This window comes from Talaromyces stipitatus, genomic scaffold (genome assembly GCF_000003125.1).
Source record: "Talaromyces stipitatus ATCC 10500 scf_1105507295541 genomic scaffold, whole genome shotgun sequence".
Lineage (NCBI taxonomy): Eukaryota > Fungi > Ascomycota > Eurotiomycetes > Eurotiales > Trichocomaceae > Talaromyces > Talaromyces stipitatus.
Genome location: NW_002990115.1, coordinates 724,270 through 749,067, shown reverse-complemented (window position 1 = coordinate 749,067; position 24,798 = coordinate 724,270). Strand labels below are relative to the sequence as shown.

Here is a 24,798-nt window from a genome sequence, read left to right as displayed (position 1 = left end):
GCGAATTTGCATGTTGCGTATCTTGATTCTTCCAAGATTGCGACATCCACTGTGACGTATATAAATCCCCTCACCATCCAACAAGTCAATTCTCAAAACAACACCACAATCTTCCACATCCCATCAAAGTGGCCTTTCCAATTAGACGGTCAATCTCTCTACTTTCTTGAAGCACAATGGCTTCTGAAACGCAACGAAATATCGTTATAATAGGTGCGTCGTGTTCTGTACCATCCTACTACCCCGCATACACGCAGTCACCATACGCCCAACAAGGATTCGAGCACTGATGCGGTTACTCAATAGGAGGTGGTATCATCGGATCCTGCTCAGCATACTACCTTACAAGACACCCATCCTATGATCCAGCATTACACAAAATCACGCTTATCGAAGCATCCGAAATCGCAGGCGGCGCATCTGGGAAAGCTGGAGGTCTACTCGCTTTATGGGCTTACCCAAGCTCTATAGTGCCCTTGAGTTACAAATTACACGCCGAACTCGCCAAGGAGCATAATGGGAAGGATAATTGGGGTTATCGAGAAGTCAACTGTGGTCAATTGATTGTCAAGGGTCAGGTGATTGATAAGAAGAGCAACGCTGATGACGCCTCTGTTTCTCTACAGAAGCGCGATGCGGCCGCTATTGGCAAATTGAGGGCTGCCGGTATACCTGCAGGCCTCGATTGGGTGCTTTCCGATGGTATTCGCGGTTACGAGAGTATGAGTGGACCTGGTGAGACGGCGCAGGTGCATCCTTACCAATTTACGACCTCAATAGCCAAACTCGCCGAGGAGAAAGGCGTCAATATTATCCTGGGCAAAGTAACCAGAATTAATCAAGAGGCCGGCGCAGTCCAGTCCGTCACTTTTACGGACAAAGCTTCTGGTGAAGCGCACACGGTACCGGCAACGGATGTTATCGTTTCGGCTGGCCCCTGGACGAAAAGAATAATCCCTTCGGCGCCTATAACTGCAACAAGAGCACATAGTGTAGTCATCCGGCCGACGAGACCTGTATCCGCATATACATTGTTCACGAACATCGAGTTACCCTCGAAACACAATCCGAAGAGATCAACGGTCGAGACACCAGAGATTTACGCGCGCCCCGATACTACGGTATATGCCTGTGGCGACGGAGACCGTGCCGTTCCACTGCCCGAAACATCAGCAGATGTCGAAGTAGATCCCAAACGGTGTCAGGACATCATTGATTCAGTAGGTAGCATATCGGATGAGCTCAGATTAGGTGAAGTTGTGAAGCAGCAGGCATGTTATCTACCGAACGTCGATGCGCGCGGTGGTGGAGGACCATTGATTGGACATTCGGGGACAAAGGGGCTGTATGTTGCGACTGGCCATACGTGCTGGGGTATTCAGAATGCTCCTGGGACAGGCAAGCTCATCAGTGAGTTTGTTTTTGAGGGGGGTGCGAGGAGTGCGAAGATCGCGGCGCTGGATCCACAGCGGTTTATGTAGGCTTTTTGTATGGAGATAGATCAATCCCTAGATAAACCAAGTGTTTTCGCTTCTTCTCTTACGGAGTCGTTTGGCGATAGATGTTCAATGTTCAACTGTAACGCTGAGATTTCTGAGACGACTGCGGAGCTGGAGCGGAAAGGTTACGTGGAATCTCCGCCGACAACCAATCAACTGCTCCATTGCTACTCTCATCTGGCATCTACATACACCCACACCTCACAACTTCGCAAAAGCAGTAGCACATTCAATTGAAGAGACAATCAAGCAATTGTCTCTAACTTTGACTGATGCTCTGCTAAGAGCCCCAAAAATGCAGCTTCAAATCAGTTTCTACCTGCTTTGGTCGTCGTTCGTATTAGGCTGTGCCTATGCTGCGAACGATGTCTCCGTACTGATCAACGAGGTCGCCAAAGCAAATAATCAGTCGCTGCTATGGGGTCCGTACAAGCCGAATTTATATTTTGGGGTTCGACCGCGAATCCCCAAAAGTTTGACCGCTGGGTTGATGTGGGCTAAAGTCGATAGCTATGCAACTGCGCAATCAAGTACGTCTGGGGACATTTCGATGGGATCACCGGTATAACTGATTTCCATTAAGACTTTAGGCATACCTGCGAACAAAATGAAGGCATGCGAGGATATGGCTGGGACGAATACGACGTGCGCAAGGGTGGTCGCCAATCGATCCACGATGTCGGCAACTCGGTTGACCTCACGATCGATTTCGTCAAAGTACCAGGAGGACTTCACGGAGGCAGCTGGGCGGCTCGAGTGAAGGGAATACCGCGAGAAGATGCTCCTGAAGATTTATATACATCGTTGGTTTTCTACGCTTCACTGGAAGGGCTCGGCTCTTTAAATGTGGACAATGCCGTTGAGCATCAAATGGGATTGAAGGGAGACGTGAAGCTCAAGGGAATGACCCCAGAACTTGGCGACTTTACAATAAGCGTTACCACTGGGCCGGATAGCAACAAACATCCTGAATTTGATCATCCTAGTGGCGCTGAGAAGCCATTGGATCGTCCCTTGGTTGCTAGCGTGGAAACACCACAAGAAAACTTATGGCAAGCCAAATGTGAGTACAAAGCGGCATGAAATGTGACAAGTATCTGATGATCGGTATTCTAGCATTAATGTTTACTGCAATGAAACCCGAAGTCGAAGGCTTGATTGCAAAATATGGAACCGATGCGCCTCCACCACCGGCTCAGCTCTTCACAATTCCTAATCACCCTGGATCTGGCAATATCCATTTCGTGCAACAAGTCTTTGAAGGTGCCTTTGAATTTGATATCATATTTGAATCTGGTTCCGCTCCGGAACCCGTCAGTTGTGAGTATGACCACATCTGTTTTTCTTGCTTTGCACGACTGACCTCATTCACAGCGGAGACGTTAACAAATAAGATTGAAGAGATATCCTCTTCCTTCTCAAGCAGATATGAAAACTTATTTGCATCCCAACCTCCATTCAACAAGCCAGAGTATTCGGAATTCTCCAAGTCCATGTTTTCCAACCTGGTTGGAGGTATTGGTTACTTCTATGGAAGCGGTCTGGTTGACCGCTCAGACGCCCCTGAATATGAGGAAGAGAATGAAGGCTTCTGGGAGGAAGCTGCGGAAGCCAGATCACGCGTACAACCTACCGAAGAGGAACCCAGGGAGCTATTCACTGCTATTCCGTCCAGGCCATTCTTTCCCCGCGGCTTCTTGTGGGACGAAGGTTTCCATCTCATTCCTGTTATCGATTGGGATCTTGACCTGACTCTTGATATTGTGCAGAGTTGGTTCAACCTCATGGATGAAGATGGCTGGATTGCACGTGAGCAGATTCTCGGACTCGAGGCTCGTAGTAAGGTGCCCCCTGAGTTCACCATTCAGTATCCCCACTACGCGAACCCGCCCACTTTGTTCATGGTTCTCGAGGCATTCGTCGACAAGTTGCAAGCCAATCAAAGCATCCTTGAGAACTTTGAGCTCAATGCTGCCGATGTTGCAGACAGCCTTCGATCTGCTCATCTCGAGAGCAAGGAATTGGCTTACTCATACTTGCACTCCATCTACCCACTCCTCCGCAGACAATATTTCTGGTTCAAGAAGACTCAATGGGGAGATGTTAAGTCCTATGATCGTGAAGCTTACTCAAGCAAGGAAGCATATCGCTGGCGCGGACGCACAGTGCGACATATTCTGACATCTGGTCTTGATGACTATCCTCGACCTCAGCCCCCTCATCCCGGAGAGTTACATACCGATCTGATTAGCTGGATGGGTCTGATGAGCCGCTCACTTCGCAAGATTGCGAGCGCCATTGGCGAGACTGAGGACGCAGAGGAGTTTGCAGTTTACGAGTACGCTATCACACGTAACATCGAGGATCTTCACTGGGATGAAGGTGCTCAGACCTGGTGCGACGCAACCATTGACGAGTACGAGGAAAGCGTGCACGTTTGCCACAAGGGCTATATTTCCATCTTCCCCTTCTTGACGGGAATGGTTGGTCCTGATAGCCCGCATCTCAAGGCTACACTTGACCTGATTCGCAACTCTGACGAACTGTGGAGTGATTATGGTATTCGTAGTCTCAGCAAGAGCGATGAGTTCTATGGCACTGACGAGAACTACTGGCGCAGTCCAGTATGGATAAATATGAACTTTATGATTGTGAAGAATATATACGTAAGTTTTCCATCGCATCTAGCACCTACTGCCGAATGACAACTGACTTTACCATTTAGGAAATTGCAACCTCCCAAGGCCCGCATAAAGCACAAGCAACTCAGATCTACAACGAACTACGCAAAAATCTGGTTGAAAACGTCTTCCAAGAATGGAAAAACACGGGCTTCGCCTGGGAGCAATACAATCCCGAGACGGGCAAGGGTCAACGTACCCAGCATTTCACTGGATGGACGAGTTTGGTTGTGAAGCTTATGAATATGCCTTATCTCACGTCTTCTGGAAAAGGACATGATGAGCTGTGATGATTTTCGTTGCCGTACGTGTATGTGTTAATAGCATCTGTGGGACCTTTGGGTCCGAAGGAAAAGAAAATTCGGTCTGATTTTCTTTCTTTTGTGTATGTCACTGTAACCTAGACATTGCTACTTCGAAGATTTCTTTGTACTTTGTGCATGTGTGTCTAGGTATGGATAGGCGCTTATTAAAGAGTATTTATGACACGAATCAGAGCTTGGTCAAATAATGTGTAGCAACCCTTAGTAGACATACTTCCTGAATATCCATTTTACATTATTGAGCGGACAGCCCACACTCTTATATCCTGGCAATCATAACAACAATAATCTGAAAACGCCATCGCCATGCATAACCTGCACCCTTAAACTGAAAACAAAAAGCCTAATGAGTAGGCTATCGACGATGATGTCTATGCGCCTCTCTATCATTTTCACGACCAGCTCGATCGTGTCGCGGAGAGCTCGAACGACGACGTCCGGAACGATCAGCATCACGACGGCGGCCTGATTCATGTCTTCGGTCACGACGTTCTGGTCTTGGGGATCTCGACCCTGATCGAGACCGAGACCTATGGCGCCGATGTTCTCTATGTTCCCGATGATGGTGACGATGAAGGTGTTCCCGGTCTAGATCTCGGTCATGCCGGTGACTTCGACCATGATCGCGATGACCACGTTCCCGTTTCCGGCCATGTTCTCGAGACCTATCCCTCCTCGAGCGATGACATCTCGACTCTCGACCTCTACCACCATCTTTCTCCCGCACCGACAGCCGATCACCCGCAGAATCCATGCCAATAGGTGCCAATGTCTCACCATCGGTTTCATTCATACTTCCAGCTACTCCTCCATATGAACCAAATCCGATCCCGCGACCGCCATCATCGCCGGTCCTATCTTCTGTCTCCGTTGATTCCTGCACAGCCTTTCGCACGTCATTCCCACCCAACGGAGTCATATTTGCATTCGAAGCAGCACTGCGAGGAGCAACAGGTAATCCGAGCGCGAGCGCCATTGCATCCTGTTCGGCCTCCTTGATGCGCCGGATCTCCTCCTCGTGTTCTTGTTTTGCCGCGTCGCTATCTTGGTTGTTCTTTGCGTACCAATTGAGGTCACGACCTTGTTGCCATCGACCAACTGGTGCCATGATCGAGTGACCTAGATAGTTCTCGCGGTGTGAGGATTCTTTAACGTCGGACCATTTGAAGGAGTCGCGACCTCCGCTAGAATATCTGAATTAGCACATGAATATCCGTTGAAACCGAGAAGGAACTTACCGACTCCCTTCTTTACGGACTCCTGCAACGAGATCCATGGTGGTATAATTGTACTATCTTGATTGATGATACAAGGCTATGAAAAAGAATGAGTGAGAGAAACAAAGAAACGCCGCTGTTGGGCTTATCTTATCGTGAAATGCTTAGTGGTAGGCTAACGGGACTCACCAATCAAAAGCGACCTCCTTCTCCAACCACTCATCATAGCCGGAAAATAAACAACCATCCATTTGTCTGTCATCGTCAGTATGTCTTCTTCTTCTTTCCGCTAGGTTATGTTATTATCATTTGTTTCCCTTCTTTTAGCCTTGTGTCTGATAGCTTTCCGGTTTGTTCAGACTGACTACGGCCTCCGAGGTGTGCGTGTCATGACTTCAACATATGTACTCGGTGAGCTAACCATTATCCACATAGCCCATGTTATCCCATGCAACATCGGTGGTGAAATTCGAGCTTCATACATGTCTCTAATCGACTCGGATGTCGTTATGAGGCTGTTAACTGCCACTCCCATCCCATGATCCATACGTCATTGACCGTGTCCATTGAGAGTTCATGGAGCCATGCCCAAAACGCCATATCTAGTTCAAGTAAATGACGGCCCAGCGTCCACGTCAAAAGACAAGTTGTTGCTTCTCCCGCTCAATGTAGAGAAAGGAAGTCAAAGGGTAGGCAAGAAGATTTGTCATTCTTTGCCACGATAACTGACCGTGTGTTGTTCTAGTTCCCTGAGTAAGATACTCATCCTCAGTTGGCAGAATCACAATGAATTGAATTGCATCTAATGGCCTGCAGGAGAGATGGAGTTACTCCTCCTCAAGTCTTATCATGGAGAAATAACCTTGTATGTCATTCACCCGAGTAGCCAAACATATATAATGCTCACTTAGCCATAGACAGCGCTATCCCAGAGACGAAATCTGCTTTTTGTGGCGTATAGCCACCAGATCCATGTATGGGAGCCTGCTGGTCCGCGACAAGTTCTTGGAAGGAAGCCGGCAATGATCATCACTCCGGTGATGAGGGTGCCCCAAGCAGATGGATACATTTCTAGTCGATGCCCTCACGGAATCAATAATATTCTCGTTGACGACCTCGGGCGTGATGAGATTTTGCTTCTAGCTACTGACTCCGGAAATGTTTGTGGTTATCACGTCGAGAATATATACTCGTGCATCGAATCTGGCAGAATACGCAACGAGAGGCGTCCTATAATAGACCCCCGAATAGAACCATTCTTTTGTGAAAGCGTCGGTTTGAGTGCATGGGGTCTGGCCGTCCACAAGTACGCGCGACTCATAGCTGTCTCTGCGAATACTGGAACGATAACTGTGTTCGCGTTTGCGCTCGCGGACACAGATGCCGAATCTGATGATTTTTGGAACGGAGTTCCCGCGAGCTACGAGCAGAATTGGTTGCATATCAAGTATGAAGCGGAGTTTAAGGGTTTACATGATCTATTTCTGGAAAATCGTCATCGATCACGTAACTTGAGACTATCGTACCAGGGCCATTACACGAATATCCCGTCAATATCATTTCTTAGCAGTGATCTGGATTCTGACGGCATGTGGATGCTCAGTACGGATATCGACAACAGACTGTTTGTTTGGGCGATTTGGGACCGATTCCACCCGGTTAGAGTCCTTGATTTCGCTGATGGAGGTCCACTACCAGGTATATTGCGAGAGGAGGAACGTGGATGGAGTGTACTAGCACTAGATCCGCGAAGCTTCCGTCTGCGCCAATCGTACGTCCAAGCATGCGGCGGCAAGGTGTATCTTCGGCCCTCTAGACACGATACCGCTGTTTTGGATGTTACTAATCTTGCCCTAGAGGTGCCGGATGCATCTTCCATGTTCAATCCTCTCTTTCCTGTTTTCCCGGTTGTGGATCTTCCCCGCGAGGAGCCAGTTCTTCCAGACATATTTGACAGGTATTCACGTATTACCTCTGACAGTTCTTCAGTAATGAGTGAAGAGAGTATATCGGCAGCCACTTCTATCACAGCTCAATCCAGTGAGGACAAGGTACTTCCGAGTGCAAACCCCTTGGAAGAGGAATCGACAGAGCCTATTGATCATTCTCCTTCGCAACGAAGCGACTCATCTTCTTCCGACGAGCATGCTGCTTTCGCGCTGCGTTCGGTCATAGCCGGGCCATCCTTCCAGCATGGCTCCAACGATGACGACGAAAACACGACTTCAGAAAATAGTGACAGTGAAGATAGTTCAGATGAAGATGTCCCTGTTGTCTCGGATGCAGCCCATCAACATGTGTTGAGTACATCCGACTCGAGGGATATACGCTCGTTGATCAACCTAGAACAACCTACAGCGGAGGTTTTTGGGTCAATTGGCCCTTATTCTGATGCAAAACGAGTATACAGGGATTTCCCAATCCTACATTTTTCCGAAACAGACATCCGTCTCTTGGAGGGTCCGTTTTTAGGCCATGCTTCCGTTGTCTCAGGTGGACCGTTGCGACAACAATTACCTCGCACATTCTACTCTCTGCACTCTTACGACCGATTCAACATGGTGAAGTACTTGCCTGAGTCTGGTATTGTTATTGCTGCAACACAAAAGGGCCGTGCAGCAGTTATCACATTGACACAGGTTGCTGACCGGAACTTTACACTTCGAATCAACTGGATGATCCCTTTGGCGAGTCAGGAACAGCGCGCCCAACGTCCTGAGGTGGGGCTTCTAGGTCTCGGCGTCAGTCCGATGCAAGGTTTCGAGAAGCAGCCGGATGTGGTCCATGTGCCACGCGGTGTATCTAGCCATGAAGACTTTTCTTTCCATTATCGATCCAGTGACCACGATTTATTTGAGTCCGTCCAGAACTGGAACTGGCAGTCTGATAGTGAGGCGGATGCAAGCCAGAGTGATGAGGGCGGCTCTTCCTCTTCGTCTGATTATGTCCCCGACAAGCAAGAACTCACATATGCCGAAAGTCATGGGATAGCTAATTGGACTCATATGCCTCAGGAACCGTGGCATGGGTCTATTTCTTCTCGCCACTACCGTGTTTTACTTACCTACGCTGATCATACGGTGATGAGCTATGAGTTTTGGTACGATTGGTCTGATATCGCTTTGGGTGAGTGGCCTGCCGGTCAAAAGGTCCAGGATGAAGAGGACAAATGGGAGATGAAAGAAGAACCCAATATCAACCGCCAGGATTATCTTCTGTTGTAAATTGCATTGACTGAATTCATAGAGATGATTCCATGGAGATACCTTAGATAGGCAATGGATATACATACCTCCATTTCAGGCTAGCTCAACAGCCTTGACAAGTCTAACCGCATAGAGTCTAGTCTGTGTTAGACTTACGCAGCAAATGACGAGTCATGAACCTGATTGGTCAAATTTAGCTATGCCCAGCCACACTGTCCCACCGCCCATAATCTCGGATGATCTCATTGGGGAGGCGCAGGGCTGCATCTGATCGACAGCGGAAAGAGCCAGCCCGAGCCACGGTTCCTTCCCAATATCTTCTCCACTTTCTTTATTTACTCATCGAGATTTATCCCTAGACCACCTTCAACGGAGGCATATAAGACTGTTGAACTGAACTTCGACTGCAGTTGTGATAGACGAAAGGAACAGCTCGCTCGTCGACAGATATATTTTCACAAACATGGCGCCAACACCAGCCTACTTCCATGATCTCGCCAACTCGATGATTGTACGACGCAGTCTAACAAATGTCAACCACACACAAGCCGTCACACTGGGCATAATAGCGGTATATGTGGTTGTGATTGCTCTATTATGGAATCTACCTTATATTCGATGGTCCCTTTGGCCGTTCAAGGTATTGTCTTCTTTTTATTTACCATGCAACACAGACTCGAGCTAATAACGGTGATAGATGCTGGTCATAGCATTCCACGAATTCGGCCACGCCATAACAGCAGTCTGCACAGGCGGCCGTGTCAAATCTATATCCCTCGACCCTCATGAAGGTGGCGTAACGCACATGGTGGGCGGTAAAAGCGCGATCACTCTTCCAGCCGGCTATCTGGGCTCTTCACTCATTGGCGCATTGCTGATATTCTGTGGCTTCGATATTGTCGCCAGCAAAATCGCGAGTATTGTCTTGGGGGTGTGTTTTTTGCTTACTTTGTGGTGGGCACGGAAGGATTGGTTGACTATTGTGACTATCCTGTTGGCGGTGGGATTGTTGATTGGGTTTTGGTTTATTGCACATGCCGAGGCGCTTCGGTTCTTGGTGGTATGTACTTCCCAACCCCTGCTTTTTGGTTCTTTCAAAATTAACCATAGAGCTCAGTTGTTCATCGGCGTCATGTCCTGCCTCTACAGTGCATGGGATATCTGTGACGACCTCATCCTCCGCAAAGTCAATACTTCGGATGCCAGTGTCTTCGCGAAACGTTACGGTGGCTCCTCGCAATGCTGGGGTGTCATCTGGTCGCTGGTCTCAGTAGCATTCATGGCTGCTGCTATTGTTGCTGGACTCGCGGCGTTTAATCAGAGTTTTGCGCAGCAGGAGAGTGATTCTAGTCATTTCATTCCGACAAAGATTTGAAATGGTGTGTCTTCGGCGTGCTTTGTTTAGCTGGGAATATGGAGCAAATATGGGCGTAGCTTTGGTATAGCGGAGTTTGATTATTCATTTATGATGATCGATGGTTTTACGACGTTTTATGACCCTTTAGTCCCTACTCTTCGGTCTTCTGGTATCCCTATTTCGGTGGTGGGCTTACGTTCGTTTGTTTTTTGCTTCCCCAATGATATCACCTTATGTTTGTGTTCACGAAACTGCAATGCATCTTTTAACACTGTTACAATTAGCTGAAGAGGCCTACCTAGGTGGGTACTTGAGCAGCTCAGCCGACTCAAATCACGAGCGTTTTACCTAATCCTAGTATTTCTGCCCAGGTGATTATCATTCTATGGGGATCAAATCTTAACGATTGAGAGTTACTGGGTAGGTAATGAACCTGGAAGCTGTAAATCAATAACATTATAGTAACATAAATCGTATCATTATCAGAGATAGTTCGCCCACCGAAGAACAAATATCAAACAAGAACAAAAACGCCTAATGATGATACTCCCTAATCGCCAGACCCATACCGCCGAATGCAAAAACCAATGCTTGTTGTTATTTATATGAAGTGAAGTGTACTACGGCTTTGCGGCAGTGCTTGAACCAGCCTGTTCTGCTTGAATGGTTGAAGCAACTGTTATATTCTCTCGACTTAGCAATTGGCGAAGTTCGGGTGATATAACCTGTTCCTTCTTTTCCGGCCCGGTCTCATTTCCAGGCTGTGACGGCGGCTTTCCCGTTTGAGACCTCGATTCAGTCCCGGTGCTGATACTGCTGGGTGTTGGGAAGTTGTGTTTCTTGTCAACGGCTTGTACTACACGTTCAAAGCGACGAAAAAGTGACTCTGCGCGTGTAAGGATAGGGATGAGCTCCATTGTATTTGAAAGTTCGTTGACTGCAGTAAAAAAATGTTAGCGCAATCCGTTTTCACGGAACTGAGAATGAACGTACTGTATTTCAAAACCTCATCAAAGTGCTTCAAATGGTCCATGATAACGTCTCGGTGCTTCTCGAGGATTGCTAATGCGATGAACAAGTGGAAACTACTGGAGTAGTAGTTTGTCCACAACGTTTCCCATAATCGAAGGATGTCGCCCCATTCGAATTCGCGCTTATACCACACAAGAAGCATACGGAAAAAAAAGAAGAAATTTGTACTGTCGGCGGATTGAAGGTGAAGATAAAGTTGAGGATCCATGAGTTGAACCAGATGATCCAATGTTCGAAGCTGAGCACGCATGCCTGATTGATCTCGTAGGAAGTTCCGCTCCTAAGATTACAATCAGTTTTAGAATATAAAATTTTGCACCGCTGAATTGTGTCCATACCATTCTTTCCATGAAACCAACAAAACCCCAGAAGGCGACTGCATCATCTTGCATGACCGCATAAATCGGTGCAAGTAGGTCACTCATGCCCTGAACATAGCCCAGTCCGGGGTTGAATTCGTGGTAGGTTAGAAGCATATCTTTCATCTGCTCCAAGTGGACATTTGTGCCCGCGTCGGCAAATGGAGAGTCGGGATCAGGATGAGGTATATCTTCTCCTGAAAATAATGGAATTGTCCTGTCTGTACGGTGAACGTCCTTTTCTATCCATAATATTAGCATGAAATTCCTCCAAAAGAAGCTCAATTCCTTACCAATTCGAGCTTTTTGCTCCTTCCACGACTCAAATTCCTTGCTTGACGTGTCTCCATCAACCATCCTCTCCCACCATGCGCCCTTCAATCTTAGGTATTGATCCCTGCGAGAGTTCACAACAGCTCTTCGTTCATCTGCGCTGCTGTCCCAAGGATAAACACCCAATAAAAAGAGCCAAGCTCCCTTGCGGACGCCGTCGTTGGGATCAAGGCCGCCATGGAATATCCGTTCTTTAACCTCATCGACAGTAATCTGCAAACGACCATCGTAACTATTGAACCAACTGTTCCATTCTTGTATCGTCACTGGTTTCCGGCGTTCCTGTATCGACATTGTTCCCGTTTCAAGCTCGAGGATTTCAAACTCTCCTACAGAACTGTCCTCAGATCCAAGCATATCCTGCGCCGTCCATATACGTTGGTTCCTTTCCCGCTCGCTTTGTTCAGCAATATTCATTGCCCATCTTGCAAGGTAGATCCTCGCGCTATCAAATTCGTTTTGCAGAGTTTGAATTTCCGGGTTCTTCATTAATCGCCGCACTTGCGTTGGGATCATAGAATTTTCAGCGAGGTCATTTGCGGTACGTCTTGTGAAAGTTGTTATCCGACTGAGTCCCTCCAGGACTTTCCACCTTGTCTCTTTTAGAGCTTTTGTGAAGGGATCCATGGCCGCATCACGTCGTGGTTGGGTTGAGGATGCGCTTTTCGCAGCATCCGCTTGAGGCCCAAGAGAGCGACCAAACGAAAGCTTATCTTCCTCCGATGGATTGATGAGATATTTGCTCGGATCAGCACCTGCTCGCTGAACGTCCGCATACCGTCTCACCCATCGCAGAACTTCATCCCCACCCCAAAACATGCTACCATCTGCCGAGAACGGGTCGAAACTTTCCCGAGTCATCCTTCGTTTCTGCAAGATCGTAGACTCACACTCATTATCATGAAAAAATAGAGCCGGGAAGTTGTCTCCAGACTTTGTACAGATGACTAGACTCCCATACCACCAGCCAAGGCTTGGCGGACGCACCCATAAAGAATATATCTCGGAGAGTGGAACTGCAAAGGCATACATGCCAATCGAGTCTTGATATGTTGTCATCGTAGGAAGTGCCGGGACGAGGTAGGTCTGACGAGGAGGAGAATCATTGTCGGAAAGGTCAACTTTTACATAGGTGCTGTAAGCGTCACCCATAGCAGATTCAGGGACCCATGCGAGGAGATAGGAAGAGGCATCATTTCTGCGTGAGGAGGATTCGGAGGTATTATTTGATGTATTATGACGTGCCAGTACGGTTACAGGCTTTTGTTGTAACAGCGCAATGAAACCGGGGATGTTGTCTTTCGCAGAGGGAGTAGGATGGACATACACCTTATTCACGTATCGGATTAGATCAAGACTCGGGCGGTTGCTTTAACAATAACGAGAAATAAATACCTTGCTTTTTGAGAACAAAAGCTTCACACCTCTCCCTGAACTAGAATGCGCAATGGTGTTGTACTCGCTTTCTTCATCGTCGCTGATATCGTAGTATGACGCCGCCGGAGATGGCGGCGAAGGCGGCGGGGTCAGCTTTGGACCTGTACCTGCCATTTTGATGTTGCAGATTATCGGCTCCAATTCACCATATGTAGAGGGAATATATAAGGCCGAAAAAGCGTTCAAAGACCTGTTAGATATGCCATTGATTCCTGGTGAACGTTGAGTGATGGAGATAGAAACAAGAACGAAAGGTGGATGCCTGGCAGAAAAAGAGTAGTCAGCTGCTGGATGTCACGACGTAATCCGCCTTATCGGCTGGACCCGCTTAGGTAGACCTTCGAGCCAATCAATGATGGAGAATAGGAGCTATATAAAGGGATTCTAGAGCTCACGGAAAAAGGCCTTGGTAGATAGTATTCCTAATAGGTAGTATACAAATATACAAAAAAGAAGAAATATTTGACCCTATCCTTGCACCTTACGGTAGCTTGGAGGCTTCCATGATCGTTTGATGACCTTACCAACCCATACAGGTATCACAGAAACAGCGCATACAGCAGCAACACGCCAAAGCCAGTCCACTGTAATAATGAACTCCAAATCGAAATAGTCTCCTAAGAAAGGGATACTCGCTGCATATACCAAGGCCGTCCCGACAATGCAGAAAATCATGATGGGATGCCAGGTTGTCACAGCTATTGCGACCATGATTAGCTCGTTTAGAACCAGAGCCGTGAACGAGACGCTAATCAGCCGTTTGCCAGTTGTCGTGTTGAGGAGTAGCTGAGACAAGCCTTGGATAACGGCACCCTGATAGACCGAAATGAAGACCCAACCGAAAAATGACTGGTAGCTTAAACTTCGGCCGCTTTTCAACTCTTTGTATAACTCGGGATACAGATTGGCTAGCTCTTCGTCGACGTCCTTATCAAGGACAAGAGAAAAAACCGGCGCATTCGTGTATACAGTCGCATAGCCGACCATTAACCAATTGATAAATAGGCCTTTTGGGTCAAAATGACTGGCTATGCTGTACATAGTTTGACATGCACTGATGATCAAACCACGATGCATGATGAATTGTCCTAGTTTGGCAGATCGTTTGTATGAGTTGCGGCCGTGCCAAACAAGCAGTTTAGTAATATGGTGGAATTGTGTGATGCTGAAATCTGCAGCCAAAGAAGCTTGTCGACCCTCTTTTCCGACAATACCGATACCTACGTCGGCAGCCTGGATCATCGAGACATCGTTGCCGCCATCACCTATACAACAGACTCTTTTCTTAGTATGTTGTCGAATCAATTCTGCAACTTCTGCTTTTTGCGTTGGAGAACATCGACAAGCAACCACGGCAGGAAGGTTGACTGCTACCGAGATGAATGCAGACCGAAACTGGCTGAGCATGAGAGATAGTGATTCGCCATCTATCAAAAGGCAAGCATCGGTCTTATGCCGGAGAAAGTCCAGAGTCTCGAGGGCCGCTGCTTTTTCTTTCATTTTGGAGACGGTATGGATGTATTGTCCCCGAGCAACAAGCTTGGCAGAAATTGCTACACATCTTGCCGTTTCGACTTTATCCCCGGTCAACATCCATATCCTAACTCCGGCGTTTCGAAGTAGTTCAAGGGATGGCTTTACGTCTCGCTGAAGACGATCTTCCACGCCAGTAACTCCGAGAAGCTCAAGGTCACGTTCAAGGAATCCACCAATGACTTTTGCCATTCCTGTATCACGGTCCTGTAAAGCCATTGAGGCCTCCTTGTATGCAGCAGTGAAGCCTTGATACTGCTCCATAGATAGTTTTCGGCGGCCAACAACCAGTGTGCGCAATCCTTCTCTTGCCATATTAGCAGTTTCTTCGTCTAACCAATCGTTGGCTGCAACGATAGATGTCATGACTGTATCTGCCCCCTTTTGGTAGAACCAGATCTCGGGTTCGCTCTCTGAAGGCACGTTACCCCCAGTGACGTGGTCGAATTGAACGATTATGCCCATGCGTTTGCTCTCCGATGTAAATGGAAAGAGTTCCAGAATCTGGACCCGGACAACAACTTGGTTCGTACTTGTTGACTCAAGCATAAGTGTTTTGCGGTCACGGTAAGCCACACGTAGTCCGACCTCCTCAGTGTACCTGACAATTGCAATCTCATCGGGAGACGAAGCCTGGTAATTGATAACTCGGCGCCCATCTTCTTCTTCCGTGGTTGGGGTGACATTATGACACAAAGCAAGAGCTAATAATAAGTCCCTTACTCGGGTGCCGATTTCTCTCCTCGTCCTTGTGGCAGCAGCGGTACCCGCTGGAGCACCGAAAACCGTTGATGGTGTAATTAGAGACTGACGGGTGCTGTCAGATACAGCAAAACCTTGCTTGATATATGACGCGACCTCGTCCATAGCTTCATTGGCATACGAAACCGTTCCAACATGAATTTTCTTCAGTTCCATCTCTGTTTTTGTAAGCAACAAGTATGAAATACCGTAAGCACATAAGACTTACCATTCTGAGTCAGTGTGCCCGTCTTATCGGACAGGAGGTACTCAATACGACCTAGATCCTCGGGTATTGTGCTTGTTCTGACAACAGTCCCAGGAATATCTTGGTCGCGCTCTATGAATCTGCCATATATAGTTTTCGCCATATCGAGGTTCACCCGTAAACTCATCGGAATGATGGTTGAATACAAAATCAAGTATATCATTATTGCAATGTACCACTTTTTGTCGTTTGTTGGTTGAAAGCCTTCAAGTGCCACCAAAATAATCGATAATAAGAGGGTCAAAACACACAAGATTTTGGTAAGATTGTTGATCTCGTATTCAAGTAGACCAATTTTGGATCTTGACGGCGATGTTGACATTGCGGACCTAGTTTGTGATCCAGTGTAGATGATGACGGCAAGTGTGACGGTATTTGATGCAAGCACAGTGTTAGCCCAGGCGGTATTATCGATGCTCAACGGTGCTGACTGGATATCAGTTACAGATCCAGAATTGTCATTCGAGTCGCTATTCTCTAGAGCCGTGCCGTTATTAACTGGAGGGTCATAGGAACTGTACAGAGGAGGAAGTAATTCGATCTTGCCAATGAACTCGTTGATGCGTTTATCAGGGGCACTGGCATGGACTTTTAGTCGTTGGAAATCACGCAAATTAAGTGTTTGAGAAAGTGCTGCTGGAAGTCGAAGTTTCCAGTCGGTCTCCCCATCAAGCTGATCAGTACGTATGAAAGTATCTCCGGCACCACTAGCTTGAACTGATTCTTCAGTTTTCCCAACCTTTCCGTTCGTAGTCCCATCTGCGGGTGGAGAGTCTGTGCTTGCTTCGAGGAGGTCAACTTCAGGTGCTTCGAAGGTGTGGCAAGCGTCTGGCTGTACTGTTGACTCCGTCAATGTGCTTTTCAAGATAACAACATCGGCAGGCAGTCGCTGGTCTTTCTTGATCTTCAGCACTTCTCCAACCTTCAAATCCCGCGATTTCTTCGTAATCTCATAAACGTTTTCATCAAGCCTCGAGCCATTCATGCTCCCTGATTTTCCACGCGTATTGCCACCAGCAGGTGGTCCAAAAGACAAAACAGTGAACTCTTCCGCATTTGCCTCGGCATCCCTTCTTCTCCGACCTATATCATCCCATGCTTCTTTACCCAAAGATATCGTGACAACAAAGGCGAGTGGCGCAATATAGGACGATATGTAACCGATACGAAGGACGGGTACGACTTGTGAAAGCGCCACGAGTAAGAAGTACAAATTGAAGAAGAACGAAAACTCATTATAAAGAGTACGTGGAAGAAAGCTCCACGGGGTATATTTGGCGTTTGAGACCGCATTCGCTGGAAACTTCAGGTGTTGCGCCTGGCCCACCAGGACCTCTCGCGCAGACCCAGAGTCTGACGGCACATCCGGTGACCGCGCTGGTGCGTTGGCGCGGAAACTAGGAAGTCGAGATTTGCCTGAGCGACGGGCATCGTAGGATGTGCGATCTCTTCTCTGTCCGTTCAAAAGGGGAGCATCATCCTCGTGCGAATTGAAAGCAATATCATCTCGATCATCGAACAAACTGTCGAGGTCATGGTCTGCCCCTTGATGGTCTCGACTCCATAAACGGTTTCTCTTTCGGGAGCGCAGATTCCTCAAAGCTATTCGAGCTCCGTAGCTACCGCGTTGTCGTTTGCTTTCTAGACTTGTTCGGGGTCCTTGGCGATACCTTGCTGTTTCTGGATCAAGCTCTTCCAGATCTAGGTCGTCGTCGGAAGGAGGGCCTGAATGGTCGATGCCGTGAAGGTACTCTGCGGAGAGCGACATTTCTGGGTAATGACTTTGCTTGATATATGCGAGCAATCTTTTAATTAAGGAGCAGCCACGGCGAGCTCCGGTGAGCAAGACAGCAAGTCATATCAAGGCAGCGGGTGAACGACGAATAGTTGGGAGCGGCTCGCCGCGCGTTCGAGGTAGTTCCAAGCGCTGAATATCACGAAAGAGAAAGCGATTTAATTATAGATGGTTGCACTATTGGATTGCTGATAGCCCTCTGCCTGCAAAGGGAAATTGTAGAGTTGAACGTTGGTTTTTTTGTGACTTGAATGATGATACATCATCGAATGGAAGATGCCTACCAACGGAGGAAATCACATGATTTAATATGATCGTTCGCCACTAACAGTCCACGTTTCACTTGAGAAACTTGTCCGTTGTCCCAATATCTTTCTGATAGCGATATTCCATTACTATATAAAATATACGGACAGTTTGGCGGGCATATATAAATCATTTACGCTCCTTCTTACAGACGGGCCCTTGCCAGAATCTCATTGTATCTTCGTCAAACTAATGCTTACACTCCCGTCACTTCCGAGCTACGGAGTACGGAGCAGTACATAGTGGATCTGATGTTTTGCAATGCCGTACACATAGTAGAAGCGTAGACAAGATAGCCATATGAAGGATTGCCCTGGGTATCAAACAGGAAGACATCTTGCTGGAGCAATTCAGGAGTAAATTGCCTTTCTGCCTCAGGCATTTGACCGTGGGTCCCACATGGAGCAAAGATAGCGTCAGTCCCCGTGCTAACAGCTAACCATCATAATAACTTGATCGCGACCCTTTGTCTTTCTCCTCAGCATCTTCGATTCTCATCTCATCTCCAGGATGCTACCTGTGGCCCTGTTTGAGCACTCATAGGCCGGATTTATTACCAGCGCTTTCTTTTCTTTGGTGTCCGGTCTTTGAATCTTTACTAATTTTTTGTACTATACGTGTACGTCCCAAAACCGCCCCAATACTGGCCACCTGGCCCCCTGACAGAATCCGCAAATTGATACAAGATGGGCTGACCGAGAGCAGTTTAATTCTTGTTTTTGTATTTTGCAATATGACAGAAACAATGTCACACCTCCCCGAAAACTTAATAAAGCCGCATTTGACGGGCGCATCTTGGAATCCAGCCATGAGGCCAGAGGACGCGCCGGACGCATCGGTACCCGAGGCGAATTCACTGTCCGCAATAGAACGGCTATCACAACAAACAGACGAAATACCCGCTGATGATACAGTAAAAGAGGATATTATATCGAAATCGGAGTCTCAGTCAACCCCCGGGCATAATGTCGCTACTATCTCGACTGCCGAGCATAACGAATCTCCCGCCCCGTCGATTGAACCAACCGAAGAAGAAAAGCCGTTGAATATCAACTGGGGCGAAGAAGCAGATGCTATATGGAACATCCAGTCTCAGAATCCTTTCGAAAGAGAGGATGTAGCCGCTCGGACGAACTCTTTCCCTCCCGTGAGTAATACAACGGAACCAACTGATGAGGAAATCCCCATCGAACAACATGCTAGCGCGCCGCAGAATCACGAGGAGCCTCACAACAGCCAACAAGAAGACTCACATTCAGGTTCACATTTCGAAGCGATTCAGAATAACAATGATAATAATTTCTGGGAGGCTGACGGTGCGGAAGATGACGAAGGGGAGTTTTTTGATCAGCTGAAAACACAAACGAAACCGATTTATGTGCCACCCGAAGCTGAGTCCCGCTTTGAGGAAGGTATCCCTCTAGTTGAGAATGAATCGAACTTCCAAACAGACGGCGCGAACAAGGATGAGCCTCAACTCGATGATGTGTTTAGAGATGATGAAGAGGACGATTTCTTTGCATCTGCAGTTAAGGGAGATAATTCGGCGCCAGAGAAACCAACAGTTCTTCGAAAAAGTACATACGACGTTCTTGGTGGTCGTGACTCCAGTATCCCAGATTCGCCAGTCGGAGAGTCTCCTGCAGCTCCAGAGCTGGAAAAAGAAGATGACGATCTTGCAGCAAGGTGGCAAGCGGAATTGGACGATGCTGAATACTCTCCTGATGTTCCAGAGCCGAAAGCAGAAGAGGAAGATCTCGCGGCGAGGTGGCAAGCAGAATTGGACGATGACGACGATGACCTGCTGTTGGAGAATGAGACAAAGTATAAACCTCGGGAAGAGTCCACGTTTTTCAATGGAGACTCTGCTGGCGACTTGTGGTCTCCACAGAGAGCACCGTCAAATTACACGAACCCATATACTCCGCATCAGCCTTCATCAACCGAGCTTTTTCAAAGCTTGCCTAACATTTATACCCCTGTATCTGGTGTGAGCGCGCCGCCATCTGGAGTTCCTGAAACCCCAACGGAGAAGGAGGCAGCAACACATAGCTTTGTGGACCAAGCGAAGGATGGATATAAATCACCCTATGATCTCCCCGAGTCATTAGCACCGCGACCACGACGAGCAGCAGCACGCAGGACTGCACCTCCTCCATCGGCTGGAATACCCCCTCCGCCTCCACGAAGCAGTAGCATTCCACCTTCCCTTTCTATTCCTGTCGTCAGCTCTGTGCTCCCTCAGCCCGGAGCCCAAAAAACTGTCTCGCAACCTGTGGGCGGTGCGGATCCTGTTGCTAATAACTTTTTTGAAGAGCTACCTGCTCTGGCACCAAGACAACATCCTGGAAGTCGCACAGGGGCATATACTCCTGCTCCGGTGGTAGCGAGCGCCCCACCTCCAGGCGAATCAATGTTACCGCCATCAATGCCACCTCCGTCTTTACCGCTGTCACAGGTTGGCCCAGATGTTGCATATCAGAATCAGCTTCAAGCTCCTGAGCGCATGGGTCCTTATGCTAATCTAACCGTGCCGATGGCGTCGGCTGGGCCTGGCATTGGTCCTCGATATTCGCCAAAGCCACCCAGTACCACTAGTAAATCACCATTATCTTCTCGCTATTCACCAGCACCGCCTTCTTCTCAACCGCCGAATGGTCGAAACCGATATGTGTCCCAACCTAACAATCTTCCTTTCCAACCTCGCACGTCAAGCCCGCTCGCCCATCACGAAAAGACCGCATACGAAGCACAAACGCAACAGCGACCTTCTACTTCATCAGGATCGTCTTCGTTGACATATCCAATTTCATCAAATCACACACGAGGATCATTTTCTGTGCCTACCAACGACTTGCACGGTGGTACAGGTCCCCAATTGCCCCAACCTTCACCAGCACCAGCATCTTTTAGTCCGCCGGCAAATCCATGTGCTTCCAGTCTTACTAGCGAGCCGTCACGGCGCTCTTCTACCGAATCACCTTATACACCACACGTAGGTGTTGCTCCAACCAATGTTTTACCACCCCCAGCAAACGACCTTGGATTCGCACCCCTACGGAGGTCACAGACTCAATCCCCTGGTAGACAGTCAATTCGCCCCAGTTTCATCAGAAACCCAACAGAGCCCGTCCAGCGACCCGCTTCTGTGCATGAGCCTGGTTCCCCGACACAGGCTGCACATGCTTATACTATTCCCCAAGTTACGTCGATTGTTCGAGAAGTTCCCGAACTGGACTTCATAAAGCCCACCGATAGCCGAAAATTGGATCCTTTGCAACGTTGGAAAGGTGCCCCAGTGTTCAAATTCGCCTTTGGTGGTCTAGTGTCTTCATGTTTCCCTCAACATATTCCGCGGTATACTGCAGGCCAGATGAATCCTATGATACAACCTGCGCCTGGTGAGACCAAGGTACGTCAACTCAAACAGATTCTTCCTGATGGAGACATTGTACGGTATCCTGGTCCCCTGAAGACGAAGTCGAAGAAAAAGGACGTTGTAGCATGGCTTTCTAGTCGGATTGCTGCTCTTGAGAATGAAGGAATTCCACCGTCACTCGACCAAGGACCGGACGCTCTCAAAAAGCATGACGAGAAGATTCTCCTGTGGAAGCTGTTGCGGATATTAGTTGAGAACGATGGAGCTTTGGAAGGCACTAGTGAAATTGAAAAGTCAATAAGGAATGTAATATCGCCTGAGCTGGAATCGACAGATCAAGGTAATGGTTACGACACGGGAGCTGCGCCCGGGTTGTATCACCCTACCAATGGCTCTATATCATCGGAGTCCGTTGCATCCAAAGTTTTGGGACAGATCAAGACCGAGCTTCTTGGTGGATACCGTGAAAAGGCTGTTTGGTTAGCAGTGGATAACCGTCTATGGGGTCATGCGATGGTCATTTCCTCAACTTTAGACAAGGCACTTTGGAAGCAGGTGGTTCAAGAGTTTGTCAGAAGAGAAGTCCGATCTGCCGGCGAGAATATTGAGTCACTGGCTGCTTTATACGCCGTCATTTCTGGAAACACTGAAGAAAGCATCGACGAGCTCGTCCCACCGTCTGCAAGGCTTGGATTGCAAATGGTCAGCAAAGAAGGCCAAGGTATTAACAAAAATGCCGTTGATGGCTTGGAAAGATGGCGTGAGACCCTCGGCTTGATTATCAACAATCGTAGCCCTGATGACCATCAAGCACTTGTTTCTCTAGGGCAGTTATTAGGGTCATATGGTCGTACAGAAGCATCACATGTTTGCTATCTGTTCGCCAAAGCATTCTCACAGCGCCCAATTTTTGGCGGAGCGGATGATTCTCAGGCCTCCATCGTCCTTTTAGGCGCAGATCACCTCAAGTTCCCTACTACATATTTCCAGGACGAAGATGCAATTGCTTTGACTGAAGTGTACGAATTCGCGACATCTGTGTTGGCAGGAAGTGCGGTAGCTGTATTGCCATATCTACAGCCATACAAATTGCAACATGCTTATATACTAGCGGACAAGGGGTTGAGGACTGAGGCTATGCATTACTGCGAGGCTATCGGCAGCGTGTTAAAGGCGTCTACCAAACCCTCTCCTTACTACCATCAGCGTCTCTTTGCGGAGATTGACGAGCTTGCAACACGACTAAAGCAAGCGCCCGGTGATGGCGCTTCGTCATGGATTTCGAAACCAAACATGGAGAAAGTATCTGGTTCCATGTGGGCGAGATTCAATAGCTTTGTGGCTGGAGACGAGAATGAAGCTGCCTCTAACGGTTCTGCAACGGACGCGGATGTTGGGCCTTTTGCCAAGGTCACCGAACCTGCTACTATTAGCCGACCACCATCGGTCTCTGAGGTATACGGTTCATATTCAATGGTTCAACCGGCATCTAACGCATTCTCGCGATATGCACCCGCCAACCAATTCGCGCCAAGTTCTTCACCCGAGCAATACCGTGCGCGTAGTTCGATGGAATCTCAACGGTCACCTTCTATTGGTGTCACATATAACGCCAGAAGAGGCTCACAGGAGCCCGCCACACCGGTGGAATCTAGTCCATATAATTTCGCGTCATCCAATGCCTATGGTTCACCAACTTCATTCCCATATCATTCAACTCCACCACAATCTTCTTACGTTCCACTTGCTCCTGTCGAAGAGGATCTGGCTACGCAGGCGCAACCGTCCTATCCAGCAGCTCCTCAACAATCAGCTTTGACGAGTGGATTACAGGCGTCGCCGGAAAGATTCGGCCAACCTCTTCACGAAGTAAACGAGACGTCACCATCAGCTGAAGTCCCGCATTATGGCGGCTACGAGCCTCCATCTATATCATCATATGAACCGCCATCCTACCATCCGGATTTGGGTCTTTCCACTGATGGACCTGGTCAAGAAGAGGAATCAGATGAACCGGAGGAGAAACCCAAAAAGAAAACCTTTATGGATGATGACGACGATGAAGATGATCTAGCTGCTCGAGCAGCAGCAATCCAAAAGGCTGAGAAGGCTCGTCGTGACCGCGAAGCGGACGAAGCAGTTCGGAGAGCTGCCGAAGCGGATGGTAAGTTCGCATTCTATATCACAGTGAGCATACGTATACTAACAAGCAGGCAGCACAAAGACCCGCAGCTCCCAAGAAAGGCTGGTTTGGCAGCTGGTGGGGAGGCAAAAAAGAAGGCGAATCATCTGGCGGACCAATTCGCGCCAAACTGGGTGAAGAAAACTCTTTCTATTACGACCCCGAACTCAAGAAATGGGTCAACAAGAAAGATCCCAATAGCGCAACGGCATCTACACGAGCCACTCCTCCACCACCAAAGGGACCAAGTCGATCTGCCAGCGTCGGCAGTACACCACCACCTCCTCCTGCTTCTGCGTTGCATCGACCACCGTCCTTGTCGCAATTGGGTGCTACCCTTGATAGTCGTCCGTCAACGGGGACAGGTGTATCACCCTTAGTCTCGAGTCCAGCATTCGGACCACCTCCTCCAAACGGAGGAGGCCTCCCGCCTCGCTCTGTATCTACTACTGCCGCTGCTACGGCAAGTACAACCACTCTACCGTCACCATCCGCATCAAGCGCAAAAGGAGCAGCTCCACTGCCGCGACCATCGACAACATCTTTGAGCAACGCAAGCTCAATCGATGATCTCCTCGGAGCTCCAACGGCACGGAAAGGTGGTACGGTGAAGAGTAAAAAGAAGGGCAGGGGATATATCGACGTTATGGCGAAATGAGCGACCATTCAAAAAATGTATGGACTATGGAATGATTGAGACGGTATGGGTATATAAACGAGTCTCACCATATTTCTTCCTTCTGCGCATAGAAGGACTCGTGTAATGTTCCATTCTGAAATGTTTTATTTTATATGCTTTTTTTTAATGTTTTCTTTTGTCTCTGTCTATTCTTATGCAGGATACGTTGATACACGCCACCCCTCTTACTAATTATTTGATTGATTGTCCTCGAGAAAAGGAACAAGTCTATAAGACTTGGAATGTTATTTGTCGAATGAGTTTCGAGTCATCTGGTTGGCGTTTTTCTTTTTTCTCCCCGTTTCTGTTTCTTTTGTCTACTGATGTCGATATTTATTATTGAGTTAATGTTGTGCATGAGTATGGCTCGTTATCATTGCCAATAAATACGTTCATATGCGAGTTGGAATTTCTTTTTGGGTGCTTCATACATAATGAATACTTTGGTAACTACACGCATTGCAGTTTGAT

The 24,798-nt window shown here is 48.0% G+C and overlaps 8 protein-coding genes across 8 annotated transcripts; 5 read left to right on the top strand and 3 right to left on the bottom strand.

Moving 5' to 3' along the window:
* Nucleotides 1–176: 176 nt before the first annotated feature.
* Nucleotides 177–1,543, top strand: TSTA_026020 (uncharacterized protein; the record flags this gene model as incomplete). The annotated part of the gene is made up of 2 exons (XM_002479676.1): nt 177–213; nt 307–1,543. 2 exons carry the CDS (start codon nt 177–179, stop codon nt 1,479–1,481), a joined length of 1,212 nt encoding a protein of 403 aa, XP_002479721.1. The 3' UTR covers nt 1,482–1,543.
* Nucleotides 1,544–1,794: 251 nt separating this feature from the next.
* Nucleotides 1,795–4,671, top strand: TSTA_026010 (mannosyl-oligosaccharide glucosidase, putative; the record flags this gene model as incomplete). The annotated part of the gene is made up of 5 exons (XM_002479675.1): nt 1,795–2,029; nt 2,083–2,562; nt 2,616–2,819; nt 2,874–4,165; nt 4,225–4,671. 5 exons carry the CDS (start codon nt 1,795–1,797, stop codon nt 4,468–4,470), a joined length of 2,457 nt encoding a protein of 818 aa, XP_002479720.1. The 3' UTR covers nt 4,471–4,671.
* A 187-nt stretch (nt 4,672–4,858) lies between these two features.
* On the bottom strand, nt 4,859–5,779 carry TSTA_026000 (uncharacterized protein; the record flags this gene model as incomplete). The annotated part of the gene is made up of 2 exons (XM_002479674.1): nt 4,859–5,687; nt 5,742–5,779. The coding sequence occupies 2 exons, from the start codon at nt 5,777–5,779 to the stop codon at nt 4,859–4,861; spliced, it is 867 nt and encodes a 288-aa protein (XP_002479719.1).
* A 525-nt stretch (nt 5,780–6,304) lies between these two features.
* TSTA_025990 (uncharacterized protein) lies at nt 6,305–8,963 on the top strand (the record flags this gene model as incomplete). Its single annotated transcript, XM_002479673.1, has 2 exons — nt 6,305–6,409; nt 6,638–8,963. The coding sequence occupies 2 exons, from the start codon at nt 6,305–6,307 to the stop codon at nt 8,942–8,944; spliced, it is 2,412 nt and encodes an 803-aa protein (XP_002479718.1). The 3' UTR covers nt 8,945–8,963.
* A 287-nt stretch (nt 8,964–9,250) lies between these two features.
* On the top strand, nt 9,251–10,613 carry TSTA_025980 (uncharacterized protein). The gene is made up of 3 exons (XM_002479672.1): nt 9,251–9,566; nt 9,624–9,986; nt 10,044–10,613. The coding sequence occupies exons 1-3, from the start codon at nt 9,390–9,392 to the stop codon at nt 10,299–10,301; spliced, it is 798 nt and encodes a 265-aa protein (XP_002479717.1). The 5' UTR covers nt 9,251–9,389; the 3' UTR covers nt 10,302–10,613.
* A 99-nt stretch (nt 10,614–10,712) lies between these two features.
* TSTA_025970 (GTPase activating protein (Gyp7), putative) lies at nt 10,713–13,558 on the bottom strand (the record flags this gene model as incomplete). Its single annotated transcript, XM_002479671.1, has 5 exons — nt 10,713–11,220; nt 11,277–11,595; nt 11,654–11,916; nt 11,968–13,336; nt 13,403–13,558. The coding sequence occupies 5 exons, from the start codon at nt 13,556–13,558 to the stop codon at nt 10,904–10,906; spliced, it is 2,424 nt and encodes an 807-aa protein (XP_002479716.1). The 3' UTR covers nt 10,713–10,903.
* A 278-nt stretch (nt 13,559–13,836) lies between these two features.
* TSTA_025960 (phospholipid-translocating P-type ATPase, putative) lies at nt 13,837–17,754 on the bottom strand (the record flags this gene model as incomplete). The annotated part of the gene is made up of 2 exons (XM_002479670.1): nt 13,837–15,897; nt 15,948–17,754. The coding sequence occupies 2 exons, from the start codon at nt 17,752–17,754 to the stop codon at nt 13,913–13,915; spliced, it is 3,792 nt and encodes a 1,263-aa protein (XP_002479715.1). The 3' UTR covers nt 13,837–13,912.
* Nucleotides 17,755–18,775: 1,021 nt separating this feature from the next.
* TSTA_025950 (COPII vesicle coat protein Sec16, putative) lies at nt 18,776–24,728 on the top strand. The gene is made up of 2 exons (XM_002479669.1): nt 18,776–23,630; nt 23,684–24,728. The coding sequence occupies exons 1-2, from the start codon at nt 18,821–18,823 to the stop codon at nt 24,304–24,306; spliced, it is 5,433 nt and encodes a 1,810-aa protein (XP_002479714.1). The 5' UTR covers nt 18,776–18,820; the 3' UTR covers nt 24,307–24,728.
* The last annotated feature ends 70 nt before the right edge of the window (nt 24,729–24,798 follow it).